We start from the raw sequence: 15149 nt of genomic DNA, 5'->3' as shown, positions 1-15149 counted from the left end.
GGATGTGGCGGTAAGGCCTAGGTGGGTTTGTGGTCGGTGCAGACTCGATGGGCCGAATGGCCTCTCTCTGTACTGTAGGGATTCTGTGATCTATGAACAGTTGGAAGCTTTTCCCCAGGGCATAAATGACAATTACAAGGGGGCACATGTTCAAGATAAGGGGAAAAAGGTTCAGTAGAGATGTGCAGGGGAAGATTTTTTACACAGAGGGTGGTGGGTGCCTGGAATGCACTGCCAAGTGAGGTTGAGGCAGACACGTTACTGACATTTAAGACTTATCTGGATAGACACATGAACAGGCGGGGTAGAGAGGGATATAAGCGGCTGGTCAAGATAGGACAACATGATCGAGGCAGGCTTGGAGGGCTGAAGGGCCTGTTCCTGTGCTGTACTTGTCTTTGTCCTATTCCAAAGCTCTCCCTCAAGGCACTATCACTGTTCACACTCTGCCTGTTGTGTGGTGTCCCCTCAGCCAAGGCCGCTGCCTCTGACCCGGGGTTTGCTGCTTTAACGTAACACGGATTGAGAGTCCTGCAGACAGATTCCTCATTAGTACAAATAAGGTTGATGATGAAATGCTGCAACCTTCCTGAGATCCATGAAATTAATCCTATTGTTATTACGGCCACAGTGTCAAAGGGGAGCTCCCCAGCCCGTAGTTAATCGTTGCTGTTGGATTATGTTGATTTTCTCTGTCTCCATTATTTAAGAATATAGCCCGGGCAGCATGGTAGCACAGTGGTTAGCACTGCTGCTTCACAGCTCCAGGGACCTGGGTTTGATTTCCGGCTCGGGTCACTGTCTGTGTGGAGTTTGCACATTCTCCTCGTGTCTGCGTGGGTTTCCTCCGGGTGCTCCGGTTTCCTCCCACAGTCCAAAGATGTGCGGGTTAGGTTGATTGGCCATGCTTAGTGTCCTGGGATGCGTAGGTTAGAGGGATTAGTGGGTAAAATATGTAGGGATATGGGGGTAGGGCCTGGGTGGGATTGTGGTCGGTGCAGGCTCGATGGGCCGAATGGCCTCTTTCTGTACTGTAGGGATTCTATGATTTCTATGATTTCATTAGGTTAGATTCTGAGAACACCCAAAGTAGTCATTTTTTGCTCTCACAGAACTGTTTTGTGTATGCTATGTGTGTCTGTGTGATATATGTACGTGTGCGTGTGTGTGTGTGTGTGCACATGTGTTTGTCTGTGTCCATGTGGTGTGTGTCTGTGTGTTATATGTGTATCTGTGTGGTGTGTGCTGTGTCTTTCTGGTGTGTCTGTGTTTTTGTAGTATGTGTGGTGTGTGTTACGTGTGTCTCTGTCTGTGGGTGTCTGTGTGTGGGTGTCTATGTGTGTGTGGGTGGGTGTGTCTGTAGGTGCGTGTGTCTGTGTGTGTGTCTATGTGTGTGTGTCTTTCTGATGTGTCTGTCTGTGCAGTATGTGTGCTGTGTGTATGTGTGTCTCTGTGTGGTGTATGTGTATCTGTGAAGTGTGTGTCGGGGGGGGTGTGAGTGTGTGTCTGTGTTTTGTGATGGTGTCTCTAGGTGTGTGTGTATATGTCGGTGTGTGTTTGTGCGTATGCATGTGGTGTCCTTAGGTGTGTGTGTGTGTCTGGATGTTTGTGTGTGTGGTGTCTCTAGGTGTGTGTGTGTCCATGTGTGTGGTGTGTCTAGGTATGTTTGTGTGTGAGTGTGTGCAGTGTCTCCAGGTGTGTGTATGTGTGTGTGTCTGTGTGTGTGTGGTGTCTCTAGGTGTGTCGGTCTGTGTGTGTGTGTGTGTGTGTCTGGGTTTGTGTGTGAGTTTGGTGTGGTGTGTTTCAGTCACAATTAAATACAAATGTGTCCTTTGTGCTATTGCCATTTCTCAGGCCAGTGCACCAGTTAACATCAATGGTGCGAGGTGATCTGGATTGGCTCTTCCCAATCTCACTTCATGTGGAACCCTCGTGGCTAGTGAATAAGGAAGATTTCCACCCCAAACACCCTCAGATCCATGCCCTAGTTCCAGGAGTGAAAGAACGGCCTCCAATCCACCGTACCAGCCGAACCCCACAAAGCCGTCCCTTGCTTCATTGCCACACATTCAGTGTAATTTTCCCTTTGTGCTTTGGCCTAGACTGGGGAGAGATGCAGAATATTACAACCATGGAAAACCGCGTGCAACTGAAGGGATTGGAGAAATTCACCAATTACAGCGTGCAGGTACTGGCCTTCACTCAGGCGGGAGACGGTGTCCGGAGCTTGGTGCTCTACACACAGACAAAAGAAGACAGTAAGAACTTTTCTTTCTCTCTCTGTAGAAATTGAAAGAGTTTTCCTCTTCAGGTTTTGCATGGCAGGATACAGCGGTGCTGACCCAGTATCCAGCAGCTTCATATGGACACGCCCAACAACACTTTGAATGACAGATACTTCCAGAAATAACTTTTTATTTATTAGTATCACAAGTAGACATATATTAACAACAGATAAAAGCAAAGTACTGTGGATGCTGGAATCTGAAACAAAAACAGAAAATGCTGGAAAATCTCAGCAGGTCTGACAGCATCTGTGGGGAGAGAATAGAGCCAATGTTTTGAGTCTGGATGACCCTTGATCAGAGCTTATATTAACTATACAGACTTATATTAACAGTGCAATGAAGTTACTGTGAAAATCCCCCAGTCGCCACACTCCGGTGCCTGTTCGGCTACGCTGAGGGAAAATTTAGCATGGCCAATGCACCTAACCAGCATGTCTTTCAGACTGTGGGGGGAAACCGGAACACCCGGAGGAAACCCACGCAGACACAGGGAGAACATGCAGACTCCACACAGACAGTGACCCGAGCCGTGAATTGAGCCCAGGTCCCTGGCGCTGTGAGGCCGCAGTGCTAACCCACTGTGCCACCCTCCATTGGAGGTGGCGAGGTACCAGCCTCGGCGGGCTCAGAGTTGCCTGCATCGATTTTGTTTGGTTGAGGAAGAGCACTTGCCCTGACCCTGACAAAGATCTCTTACAAATCTGTGAAGACTTCAGCCAGGCTAATGAGGTTGGCTTGCTAGAGTATGAACTACCTGATGAGTCCTAATTGATGGTTAAATCAGGGAGCCTCGTGCTGCCTATTTAAAGCAGGTGTGTCAGTCTCTCAGCCTGCATTCAGCAGGGAGCAACTGGAGAGCTGGCTGTGTACAGATGTATGGTGTGAATAAAGTAACTTGGTGATGGGACTTTCGCCTCGGTGGAGTTATTACAAAACCATTTTCCCTTTGTGGCTGACGCTGTCCATTTGAGGAGCACCAGTGAGGCTGCTCAACACATGGTGCCAATGGGTGGATAATACCCTCTGCCAGTCAGTGCTTTACATCTGCAGCAGTGTTGTATTGGCATCATAGGATTTGACATCGGTTGAGAAACACTTTGATTTCACTTTGAAATGTCCCTGATTTCAGATCTCTCTCTGCCTGCGTCTCTCTCTATCCATGTAACCTCCTCCAGCCATACAATCCTCCAAGATTTCTGAGCTCCTCCAATTCTACCCTCTCATGCTCACAAAGGCTCCTTAGACATTAGCTTCCAAACCCACGACCACTACCATCTAGAAGGACAAAGGGCAGCAGATACCCGGGAACACCACCACCTGGAAACTCCACTCCAAATCACTCACCATCCCGACTTGGAAATACATTGGCCGTTCCTTCACTGTCGCTGGGTCAAAATGCTGGAACTCCCTCCCTCACAGCACTGTGGGTGTAGATACACCACATGGACTGCATTGGTTCGAGAAGGCAGCTCACTACCAGGGGCAATTAGGGATAGGCAATAAATGCTGGACTTAGCCAGTGACACCCACAACTGTCCAGACCGTAACCAAGTTCCCCCCCTAAAACTCTCTGCCTCTTGAACCCTCTCTTCCTTTAAGACACTCCTGAAAGCCTCCAGGCTAGCTGTGAGTTAGGATATATTCTGCAAAGTTCTGGTGGAGGGTCGGGAGCACTGTTTGGGCACTCCCTTCACATTATGGATAAGGCCCCCAGTTGAAGTTTCTGTTGTTGCTTTGAGAAGCCTGGCATGGAGTGAGTCATGATGTGGAGATGCCGGCGTTGGACTGGGGTAAACACAGTAAGACGTTTAACAACACCAGGTTAAAGTCCAACAGGTTTATTTGGTAGCAAAAGCCACACAAGCTTTCGGAGCTCTAAGCCCCGGGGCTTAGAGCTCCGAAAGCTTGTGTGGCTTTTGCTACCAAATAAACCTGTTGGACTTTAACCTGGTGTTGTTAAACTTCTTACCATGGAGTGAGTGAACAGCCATCACCCTGCCATCCCCTTCACCGCTACCAAAGGCACAGTGGCATGGTGGGTAACACTGCTGCCTCACAGCGCCAGGAACCCGGGTTCGATTCCCAGCTTGGGTCACTTTCTGTGCGGAGTTTGCACGTTCTCTGCGTGGGTTTCCTCCGGGTGCTCCGGTTTTTTTCCCACAGTCCAAAAATGTGCAGGTTAGGTGGATTGGCCAGGGTAAATTGCCCTTAGTGCCAGGGGTACTAGCTAGCGTAAATAGGGGTTATGGGGATAGGGTCTGGGTGGGATTGTGGTCGGTGCAGACTTGATGGGCTAAATGGCCTCCTTCTGCTCTGTATGATTCTATGATTCTCTGGCTGCTGGACAAGCTGCCCACAACCAGCAGAGAAAATGGCTGCCGGCGCTTTTCCACATGAGCAGGATGTGTTGACATCCCTTCCTCCAAGGCAACTAGCGCTGGCGGACAACAGTTTCAAAGTAAATGCTCCTGCCCAATTGAAAGAGATGAGGCATGCTCGACAATACTCTGACATCTTTGATTTGATTTGTTCAATTGCCCCTTAGCTGCGTAACGCTATCTGACTGGCTGAGGAGGATCGTTGGTTTTTAATGAAAGAGCAGCATACCTTCATTGAGCACAGATGCCCTGGGTGACATCCCAGCAAATGCAGGCTGATAGGGATACAGTGAGTGGTTATCATAGAATCATAGAGTAGAATCATACAATCCCTGCAGTGCAGAAGGAGGCTATTCGGCCCATCGAGTCTGCATTATCGGAGTCCAGCAGCCTGCATTAGTAATCCAATTGAATCCCACTTCAAAATCCCACCAGAACAGTCTGAGAACTTAATTGCAGACTCTTTTATGATTTAGAAATAAAAAGTTGCATTAGTGAAAGTACCCACCGAGCTGGTTTATTGATGCCTTTAAGGGTCATTATTGGGTCCTTTGGGAGCACGGTTGGCTCTAAGGTGGCCAAACAAGTCACTCAGTCATCACACAAAAGAAATGGAACCACAAAGAAGCAATAATTGCTGACATTCTGGCAGTGAATGTGAAAACAAGGACCCACGCCTTGTCAAATGCAATCAATCAATTGGCGATCCGAGTACCAATTAAATAGAGGGTGGTTGGCGGGGGAGGGGGGAATTGGAAACGCAAAACTGTATCACAATGTAATCAAGTGGCCTTAAAGACGAAGGCTGAGGGGAGACCTGATAGAGGGTTACAAAATGATGAGAGGCATAGACAGGGTGGATAGTCAGAGGCCTTTTCCCAGGGTGGAAGTGCCAATTACAAGGGCCTGGGTGGAATTGTGGTCGAGTTCAGCGTGAGAGGGGGAAAGTTTAAGGGAGATGCGCGGGGGGAAGTTTTTCATGCAGAGAGTGGTGGATGCCTGGAACGCGCTGCCAGAGGAGGCGGTGGAAGCAGGCACATTTAAGAGGCATCTGGATGGGGAGGGAATAGAGGGATATAAATATGACATAGAAACATAGAAACCCCACAGTGCAGAAGGAGGCCATTCGGCCCATCGAGTCTGCACCGACCACAATTCCACCCAGGCCCTACCCCCACATATTTACCCGCTAATCCCTCTAACCTACACATTTTAGGATTCTAAGGGGCAATTTTTAACCTGGCCAATCAACCTAACCCGCACATCTTTGGACTGTGGGAGGAAACCGGAGCACCCGGAGGAAACCCACGCAGACACGAGGAGAATGTGCAAACTCCACACAGTTGGACATATGGACAGAGTAAGGTCCAAACATATGCAGGTTAGGTTGATTGGCCATTCTAAATTGACCCTAGTGTCAGGGGGATTAGCAGAGTAAATGCATGGGGTTACGGGAGTAGGGCCTGGGTGGAATTGTGGTCGGTATGTGAGGTGAGGCATTTTGGTAGATAAAATTCAGGTGGGAGCTATAAAATAAATGGCAGAACCATCAGGAGAATTGACACACAGAGAGGTCTGGGAGTACAGGTCCACAGATCCTTAAAAGTGGCAACACAAGTGGAAAAGGTGGTGAAGAAAGCAAATAGCATGCTTGGCTTCATTGGACGGGGCATTGAATACAAAAGTTGGCAAATTATGTTACAGTTGTATAAAACGTTGGTGAGGCCACATTTGGAATACTGTGTCCAATTCTGGACACCACACTACCAGAAGGATGTGGAGGCTTTGGAGAGAGTGCAGAAAAAGTTTACCAGGATGTTGCCTGGCATGGAGGGTATTAGCTATGAGGAGAGATTGAATGAACTGGGATTGTTCTCCCTGGAAAGACGGAGGCTGAGGGGCGACCTGATCGAAGTTTATAAAATGATGAGAGGTATGGATAGGGTGAACAGTTGGAAGCTTTTTCCCAGGGCAGAAATGACAATTACAAGGGGGCACAAGTTCAAGGTAAGGGGGGAAAGGTTCAGTAGAGATGTGCAGGGGAAGTTTTTTACACAGAGGGTGGTGGGGGCCTGGTGAGGTGGTTGAGGTTGTTAGCGACATTTAAGACTTACCTTGATAGACACATGAACAGGCGGGGAATAGAGGGATATAAGCGGTTGGTCTAAATAGGACAACATGATCGGCGGGCTTGGAGGGCCGAAGGGCCTGTTCCTGTGCTGTACTGTTCTTTGTTCTTTGTTCTTTGGTACAGACTCAATGGGCCAAATGGCCTCCTTCTATAGTGTAGGGATTCAATGATTCTATCAGAAGGTTTTGTTTTAGTTTAGTTAGGGCATCATGATCGGCACAAGCATGGAGGGCCAAATGGCCTGTCCCTGCGCTGTACTTTCCTTTGTTCTTTCATTCTAAATTCGGACGAGCCAGAAAGACATGGCGAGCAGAGTCATTATTTTGGCCAGAGGCCATTTTGAATTTGCCCACCCCCCCCCCCCCCCGTGTTATTCCGCGGCTGCTCCGAGACTTTAGTGAGGTCGCCCAGATCCAGAATGTGCCAGGTGGCGGAGAGGGTTGAAAAATGATAAACTGTAATTGGGCGGCAGACGGGTTGAGCCACTGACTGGAGGCGGAGGTGGCTGGAACAGCATTCCGTCCAGCGAGCCTGGCTTTCGACCGATGAAGTGATTTAAAATTAAAATGTACCTAATTATAGACTGCAGTCTGAAATTAAAGCTTCAGTTTATGCCAGAACAAATCCTATCATGTTCAGATCCATTTTAACATGCCACCTCCAAGGTTATTAATTGTTCCTTGATTGCAGTGGATAGTAAATCCTGATGGAATTCTGCCAAATCAACTGGATGACCCAGTTTCTGCCGCAAAGCGGGATCTGCATCTGTGCCTTTTTTTTCCGATACTGTGGGCCCCACACATTTGCATATTTTTTCATTAACTAATCCTTTTTTGCATAAAAGTTAATAGAAGGATTTTTATTTTCGAATTCAAAAGAGAATCCATGTTCTCTGGGTAATTATTAATGTATTTAATCACCGCTCGAATACAAATGACTCTCTTTTTTTTTTGTTTTCAGCCGCATTTAATCCTTTTGGGGAAATAGATGCATATTCATGAATGAACTGGGGTTTGCACGCTTCCCGCTGGACTTTAAGTCGTAAATCAGTGGCGTGGTTGAGCCCCCTCAGGGCTTTCTGTTATTATTGTGTATCTGGACTAGGCAGCTGTCTTCAGGGCAACCCTTTGCACTTAGTACGTTCCCAATGGAGCACCGCACAAGAGAGAGGGTTGGCCCTGCCCATAAGCAGCCTCGAATACTGAGGAGACTCCAACCTCTCCTGCAATGTAACTGCAGCAGATCCTTGCTTTGACCTCAGGCCTTTGGCGTGGGAAAACGTCCCAAAGCACATCCAAGAGAGGAGAAGCAGTGGCAGGAGTATTCCGAAAGGGTGGACTGAAAGCAAGAACAAATAGGTTTCTGCTGAGGTTTTTTTTCATCCACTGCAGTGCAGCTCTGAGGGCATGCCGCACTGCCAGACCCACAGGCCCCATTTCTCCCTCAGTGCAGGCAGAATCAATCAATTAAGAAAGAGTTAGATATGTGTAACGATTTCAATCAGGCAATTGAGGTGGGCTCATTAGAATACGAACTCCCTGATTAAGGGCCAAATTGATGGGCCAGTCAGGGAGCCTCTTTCTTTGTTCTGAACCAGGCGTGTCAGTTCCTCTGGGACTCCGAGTGTAGACAGCTAACTGAAAGCGCTCGGTATGCTGTTGTCAGACTTGTAAATAAGGGGATTTTGGTGAAGGGGCTTCTGCCTCCGAGGACTTATTACAATATGTTTCTGATGAAAGGCCTGATTTCTTTTATTCATTCCTTGCTAGAAGAACAAGGCAACAGCAACACAAAAAGGAACACCCGTGCTCCAAGTCGCACATGATTCTGAGTTGGAAATAATATTGGCTCCATCACTGGGTCAGAATCCTAGAAATCCCCATCTTCCAGCACTGTGGGTGTTCTCCTTTATTTGTGGGACATGGGTGTCGCTGGCTGGCCAGCATTTATTGCCCATCCCTAGTTGCCCTTGGAGGACAGTTGAGAGTCAACCACATTGGCTCTGGAGTCACATGTAGGCCAGACCAGGTAAGGATGGCAGATTTCCTTCCCTAAAGGACATTAGTGAACCAGATGGGTTTTTCCGACAATCGACAATGGTTTCATGGTCACCAGTAGATTCTTAATTCCAGATTTTTTTTTATTGAATTCAAATTCCACCATCTGGCGTGGCGGGATTCGAACCCGGGTCCCCAGAACATTAGCTGAGTTTCTGGATTAATAGTCTAGCGCTAATGCCACAAGGCCATTGCCTCCCCCAAAAAAGGCTATGGGGAGCAGCGGGAAGGTAGAGTTGAGACCAGGATAAGATCAGCCACAATCATGTTGCAGCTGTACAAAACTCTGGTGCGGCCGCACTTGGAGTATTGCGTACAGTGCTGGTCGCCGCATTATAGGAAGGATGTGGAAGCATTGGAAAGGGTGCAGAGGAGATTTACCAGGATGTTGCCTGGTATGGTGGGAAGGCCTTATGAGGAAAGGCTGAGGGACTTGAGGCTGTTTTCGTTAGAGAGAAGAAGGTTAAGAGGTGACTTAATAGAGGCATACAAGATGATCAGAGGATTAGATAGGGTGGACAGTGAGAGCCTTTTTCCTCGGATGGTGACGGCTAGCACGAGGGGACGTAGCTTTAAATTGAGGGGTGGTAGATATAGGACAGATGTCAGAGGTAGGTTCTTTACTCAGAGAGTAGTAAGGGCATGGAATGCCCTGCCTGCAACGGTAGTGGACTCGTCAACATTAAGGGCATTTAAATGGTCATTGGATAAGCATATGGATGATATTGGAATAGTGTAGGTTAGAGGGGCTTTAGATTGGTTCCACTAGTCGGCGCAACATCAAGGGGCGAAGGGCCTGTATTGCGCTGTAATGTTCTATGTTCTATGTTCTAATCATGTTAAATGGCGGAGTGGCTCGAAGGGCTGAATTGCCCACTCCCACGCCTAACTCCTATGTTCCCATGTGATTGGATGCAAAAGATCCCATATCACTATTTGACCAAGAGCAAGAGAATTCTGGCCAATGTTTATCTGTCAGCCCAACATGTACAACAGATTCTCTGCTCATATATCAATAAGGGGATCCAAGGGTTATGGGGAGAAGACGGGAGAATGGGGATGAGAATCATATCAGCCATGATTGAATGGCGGAGCGAACTCGATGGGCCGAGTGGCCTAATTCTATTCCTATATCTTATGGTTTTATGGAATTATGGTTTTATTTTATAACTGTTCATGGGGCTGAATTTTCCACATCTGACTGCGTTTCACAAGCACTTCAGTGGCTGTAAAATGTTTTGAGGCATTCTAATCTCAGCTAAAGCACAATATTAAATGCAAACTCTTTCCTTTAAATCAATGGAAGAGCAGTAGCAGCTTGGTTTAGGGGGAGTGTTACAGTGCATAGGGCCATGGCAACTGATGTAGGGCGAGGTGAAGGAACCTTTCAACTCGGATGGGGATTTTGAATTAAATATTTTGGGCGGTGAAAGGCCATTGGGGGTCAACAAAGAGAGATGGAGGCAGAGAATCGCTCTGAGACCAAGGGTTCTAGACATGATAGAGTTTAGAATAGAAGAATCACTACAGTGCAGAAGGAGGCCATTCGGCCCATCGAATCTGCACCGACTCTCTGACAGAGTATCTTACCCAGGCCCTCTCTCCCACCTTATCCCTGTAACCCCACACATGTAGCATGGCCAATCCACCTAGCCTACACATCTTGAAACATTAAGGGACAATTTAGCATGGCTAATCCACCTAACCTACACATCTTTGGACACTAAGGGGCAATTTAGCACGGCCAATCCACCTAACCTGCACATCTTTGGACACTAAGGGGCAATTTAGCATGGCCAATCCACCTAACCTGGATATCTTTGGAGTGCGGGAGGAAACCGGAACATCCGGAGGAAACCCACACCACACGGGGAGCACGTGCAAACTCCACACAGACAGTCACCCAAGGATGGAATCAAACCCAGATCCCTGGTGCTGTGAGGCAGCAGTGCTAACCACTGTGCCCCCATGCCGCACATGGTTTAGTTGGTATGAAAGTCCAAAACACATTGATCTCTCTGCTTTTGATGACACTTAATGAGGGAGAAGTCAAACGCCTATCAATTGAATGCAGCACATGAACACGGTGCAAGAGGAGCCCATCAGTAAAGAAATTATGGCCATTAGTCAGGGATAGGGCGCATATGAACTGCTACATAATTGTTATTAAAAAAAATGGACGCTGCCAATGATTTGAGCTTCATCTCCTGGCAGCTATAATGTAGGCTCAATTATTCAGTAATTTATCGTTTGAATATTTCACATAAAATCTGTAGCTTGCGCTGTAAATAGAATAGCCTGAAGTTCAAAATCAAATAAGTGGTGGTGCACTTATGCAATTTTTATGAAGAAATAAAGGATTTGTGCCGAAGGCCTAAGGGGCTTTGTCACAGAGTAATCTACATACATAGGTTCTGATTTGAACCCTGCCATTCTAAACAGGTGCAGAGAATGTGGATTAACTTTGAACATGGATTAAATTGTGATGATGTAGCCCCTGGTAGTCTTAAATATTAGAATTTATCTTTATTGGTCCAGTCATAATGCTTTCACATTAAGGATGTAATGCTGAAAAATGGAGGCTTAAGCTTGCAGCTTCCCCTAACATCTTCTTCTCTCCCGCAGTCTCCTCCCCCACTGCCTAAAACCGGTAAGCTTCTCAGAATTCAATAACTAACTAAACTGTGGTAGGTAGGATTTGAACAGCCAATCTGGAAATGATGTTCACCGCTGTCTCATCATCTGTCATTTTCATATTAATTACCAGACCACTTAAAGCGATAGTCCCCCCCCCCCCCTCCTCCCCCCCACCATCCCACCCTCCAACACTGATACAATCTCTCTTGGGCTGTCTGGTTTATACTTCTGAGCATAATAACTTGAGAATCCTCACAGGACAAATCTTCTTAAAATGTTTATCCACCTCTATTACATTGTCAGTTGCACAGAATCCCGACAGTGCAGAAGGAGGCCATTCGGCCCATCGAGTCTGCACCGACCACAATTCCACCCAGTCCCTATCCCCGTATCCACACATATTTACCTTAGCTAGTCCCCCTGACACTAAGGGACAATTTAGCATGGCCATGGTTTAAAAAAAGGGTGTCATGGACAAGTTGGGCCAAAGGGCCTGTTTCCATGCTGTAAACCTCTGTGACTCTATGACTCTAATCCACCTAACCCTCACGTCTGGACTTTCTATATTTCCTTTGTATATTTTTATTTACCGGGCTGTCATTTTTGTAAAGCCCTGGATTTATTCAGAAAATGCTGCAATTCTTAAAGGAAATGCAAAAAAAATTATTGCTTCCTATTGCGAACAAGTTGAGATCTCTCAGGCACTGTGGAACTGCAAAGATTCCAGAAGTGAACTTGGAAGAAATCTTCTACCCTTGGACATAAGTTCCATTTCAATTTTCCAGCTTTACTTCAGTAAAAGTGGTTCAGTAAAGGCACAGTGGTTAGCAGACAAATGATGGGGGGATCTCATAGAGACTTATAAAATTCTAACAGGATTAGACAGGGAGGATGTTCCTGATGATGGGGGAGTCCAGAACCAGGGGTCACAGTCTGAGCATTCAGGGTAGACCATTGAGGACGGAGATGGGGAGACATTTCTTCACCCAAAGAGTGGTGAGCCTGTGGAATTCATTACCACAGGAAGTAGTTGATGTCAAAGCATTGAATGTATTCAAGAGGCGGCTGGATATAGCACTTGGGGGTGAATGTGATCAAAGGTTATGGGGAGAAAGCAGGATCAGGCTATTGAGTTGGATGATCAACCATGATTGTGATGAATGGCAGAGCAGGCTCGAAGGGCCAAATGGCCTCCTCCTGCTCCCAATTTTCTATTTTCTATGTTTCAAACAGCGCCAGGGACCCAGTATCAGTTCTGGCCTTGGGACTGTCTGCGTCAGCTTCTTTCGGGCGCTCCGGTTTCCTCTTACAGCCCAAAGATGTGCAGGTTAGGTAGATTGGCTGTGTCCCTTAATGTCCCCAAAATATATATTTAGGGGGATTAGCAGGGTAAATGCTTCCACTTGGGCAAGAGTCGGTGCAGACTCAATGGGCCAAATGGCTTCCTTCTGCACTGTAGGGATTTAATGATTCTAAGGTGGAGGCAGTTTCCACATTGAAGGAGGCTAGAGATTGCCCTGCCTGGGTGGACAGAGAGCTAGCGGATGTCAACACATTCCAGCCTCAAGTTACCGCGATTGCAGTTCAGTCCTAATCGCTGGGTCCAACGGAATCTACAGGGTCACCTAAAGGCCAAATCCTCACCTTGCAAGATTCACATCATGCCCCCCCTGTCCCCAATCCAGTAACTGAACTGAAAGCCAATGGTAATCAGGAAGAATAACTAACGTGTTCAAGTGAGAAGGCCCAAGAAAAGCACGGTGACACAGTGGTTAGCATTGCTGCCTCACAACGCCAGAGACCTGGGTTTGATTCCCAGCTTGGGTCAATGTCTGTGTGGAGTCTGCACATTCTTCCCGTGTCTGTGTGGGTTTCCTCCAGGTGCTCCGGTTTCTTCCCACAGTCTGAAAGAAGTGCTATTTAGGTGCATTGACCGTGCTAAATTTTCCCTCAGTGTACACAGTCGCCGGAGTGTGGCAGCTGGGGGATTTTCACAGTAACTTCTTTGCAGAGTTAATGTAAGCCGACGTGTGATAATAGTTTGAGGATAAGGGGTAAACCTTTTAGAACTGTAATGGCACAGTGGTTTGCACTGGGAGCCGGGTTCGATTCCCGGATTGGGTCACTGTCTGTGCGGAGTCTGCACATTCTCCCCGTGTCTGCGTGGGTTTCCTCCGGGTGCTCCAGTTTCCTCTCACAGTCCAAAGATGTGTGGGTTGGGTGGATTGGCCATGCTAAATTGCCCCTTGCTGTCGGGGGAACTAGCGAGGTTAAATACATGGGGGTTATGGGGATAGGGCCTGGGTGGGATTGTGGTCGGTGCAACCACAATCCCATCCAGACCCTGGGTAGGGATTCTATGATTCTGTGAACTCATTCAGGAAGTTATGCAACAAAAATGCTGAGATTTGCAATAGGTGCCAACAGGCTTGCACTGATTAATACACTTATTCTCTCAGAGGGTAGTGAATCTGTGGAATTATTTACTGCAGAGGGCTGCAGTGGCTGCGTTGTTAGATATATTCAAGGCTGAGATAGATTTTTAATCAGTAAGGGAGCCAAGGGTTATGGGGATAAGGTGGGAAAGTGGAGTTGAGGATTATCATTTCTCATTGAATGTCAGAGAAGGCTCGATGGGCCGAATGGTCTACTTCTGCTCCTATGTCTTACGATCGTCTTAAACCTGGCAGGCAATTTGTGATTCACAAATCCAGCCCCAGGTTATTTAAATAATAGGGAAAAGAACGAACTTGCGCTTTTAAATTCATTTGTTGATGGGGTGTAGGTGTCGCTGGCGGCTCCAGCATTTATTGCCTGACTCTACATCGTGCTCACTGCAACCTGAAGATGTCGCAAAGCCAAAGCTTTAAAGACAAGCACTATCGAAGTGTAGTCACTGGTGTTAGGTAGGAACTATGACAGCTAATTAGCACACAGCAAGTAAGAAAAGGACCAAATGAGGTTTTTAAAGTTTTGATCTTGGTTGAGGGATAAATATTGGCCGTGACATTTCCATATTTGCAAACAAATGCGATGATTTTGCAAAAAGGGATTTGAAAAAAAGTGTTTTGCTAACCAATGTGATGGCTTAATCGCAGAAATGGACCCCAGTGTCAGTGTGTTAAACACTCTCAGATACATTACAGTAAGGTCAAAAAAATATTTACTCAGTCCTAATGATGTGCCTAAGCTTCCACCACAGTTTGAAAAGGCTTATTTATTAGTGTCACAAATAGGCTTACTTTAACACTGCAATGAAGTCACTGTGAAAATCACCTAGTCACCACACTCCGGCGCCTGTTCGGGTACACTGAGGGGGAATTTAGCATGGTCAGTGCACCTAACCAGCACATCTTTTGGACTGTGGGGGGAAACTGGAGCACCCGGAGGGAACCCACGCAGACACAGGGGAGAGCGTGCAGACTCCACACAGACAATGACCCAAGCCGGGAATCGAACCCAGGTCCCTGGCGCTGTGAGGCAGCAATGCTAACCACTGTGCCACCATGCCGCCCAGAGAAGGAACCTGCCGAGCATCATCTTAACATCTTCCATTTTCAACCCTGGTCATCCCATGGTCAGTGAGGGCAATTGCCAGCTAATGGTTAGTTGGGGAGGTTTTGAGTTGTGGATCAATGTTGACTGAAGGCTTGATCGA

General features: G+C 47.2%; 2 protein-coding genes across 2 annotated transcripts in view; one reads left to right on the top strand and one right to left on the bottom strand.

Annotated features, from left to right (window-relative positions):
• The window catches only part of c2cd2l (c2cd2 like), a 663422-nt gene that overhangs the window by 279067 nt on the left and 369206 nt on the right, over positions 1-15149 (bottom strand). The window lies entirely within an intron of this gene.
• dscaml1 (Down syndrome cell adhesion molecule like 1) overlaps positions 1-15149 on the top strand; it is a 601890-nt gene that overhangs the window by 482087 nt on the left and 104654 nt on the right. The window contains exon 18 of the mRNA XM_078198958.1: positions 2103-2258. Within this exon, the coding sequence (XP_078055084.1) occupies positions 2103-2258 (156 nt within the window). The remainder of the gene's footprint in view (positions 1-2102; positions 2259-15149) is intronic.

The sequence above is a fragment of the Mustelus asterias genome, chromosome 27, assembly GCF_964213995.1.
Source record: "Mustelus asterias chromosome 27, sMusAst1.hap1.1, whole genome shotgun sequence".
Classification (NCBI taxonomy): domain Eukaryota; kingdom Metazoa; phylum Chordata; class Chondrichthyes; order Carcharhiniformes; family Triakidae; genus Mustelus; species Mustelus asterias.
Note: the sequence above shows the minus strand (reverse complement) of the source record. Positions and strands in the feature narration are given on the sequence as shown.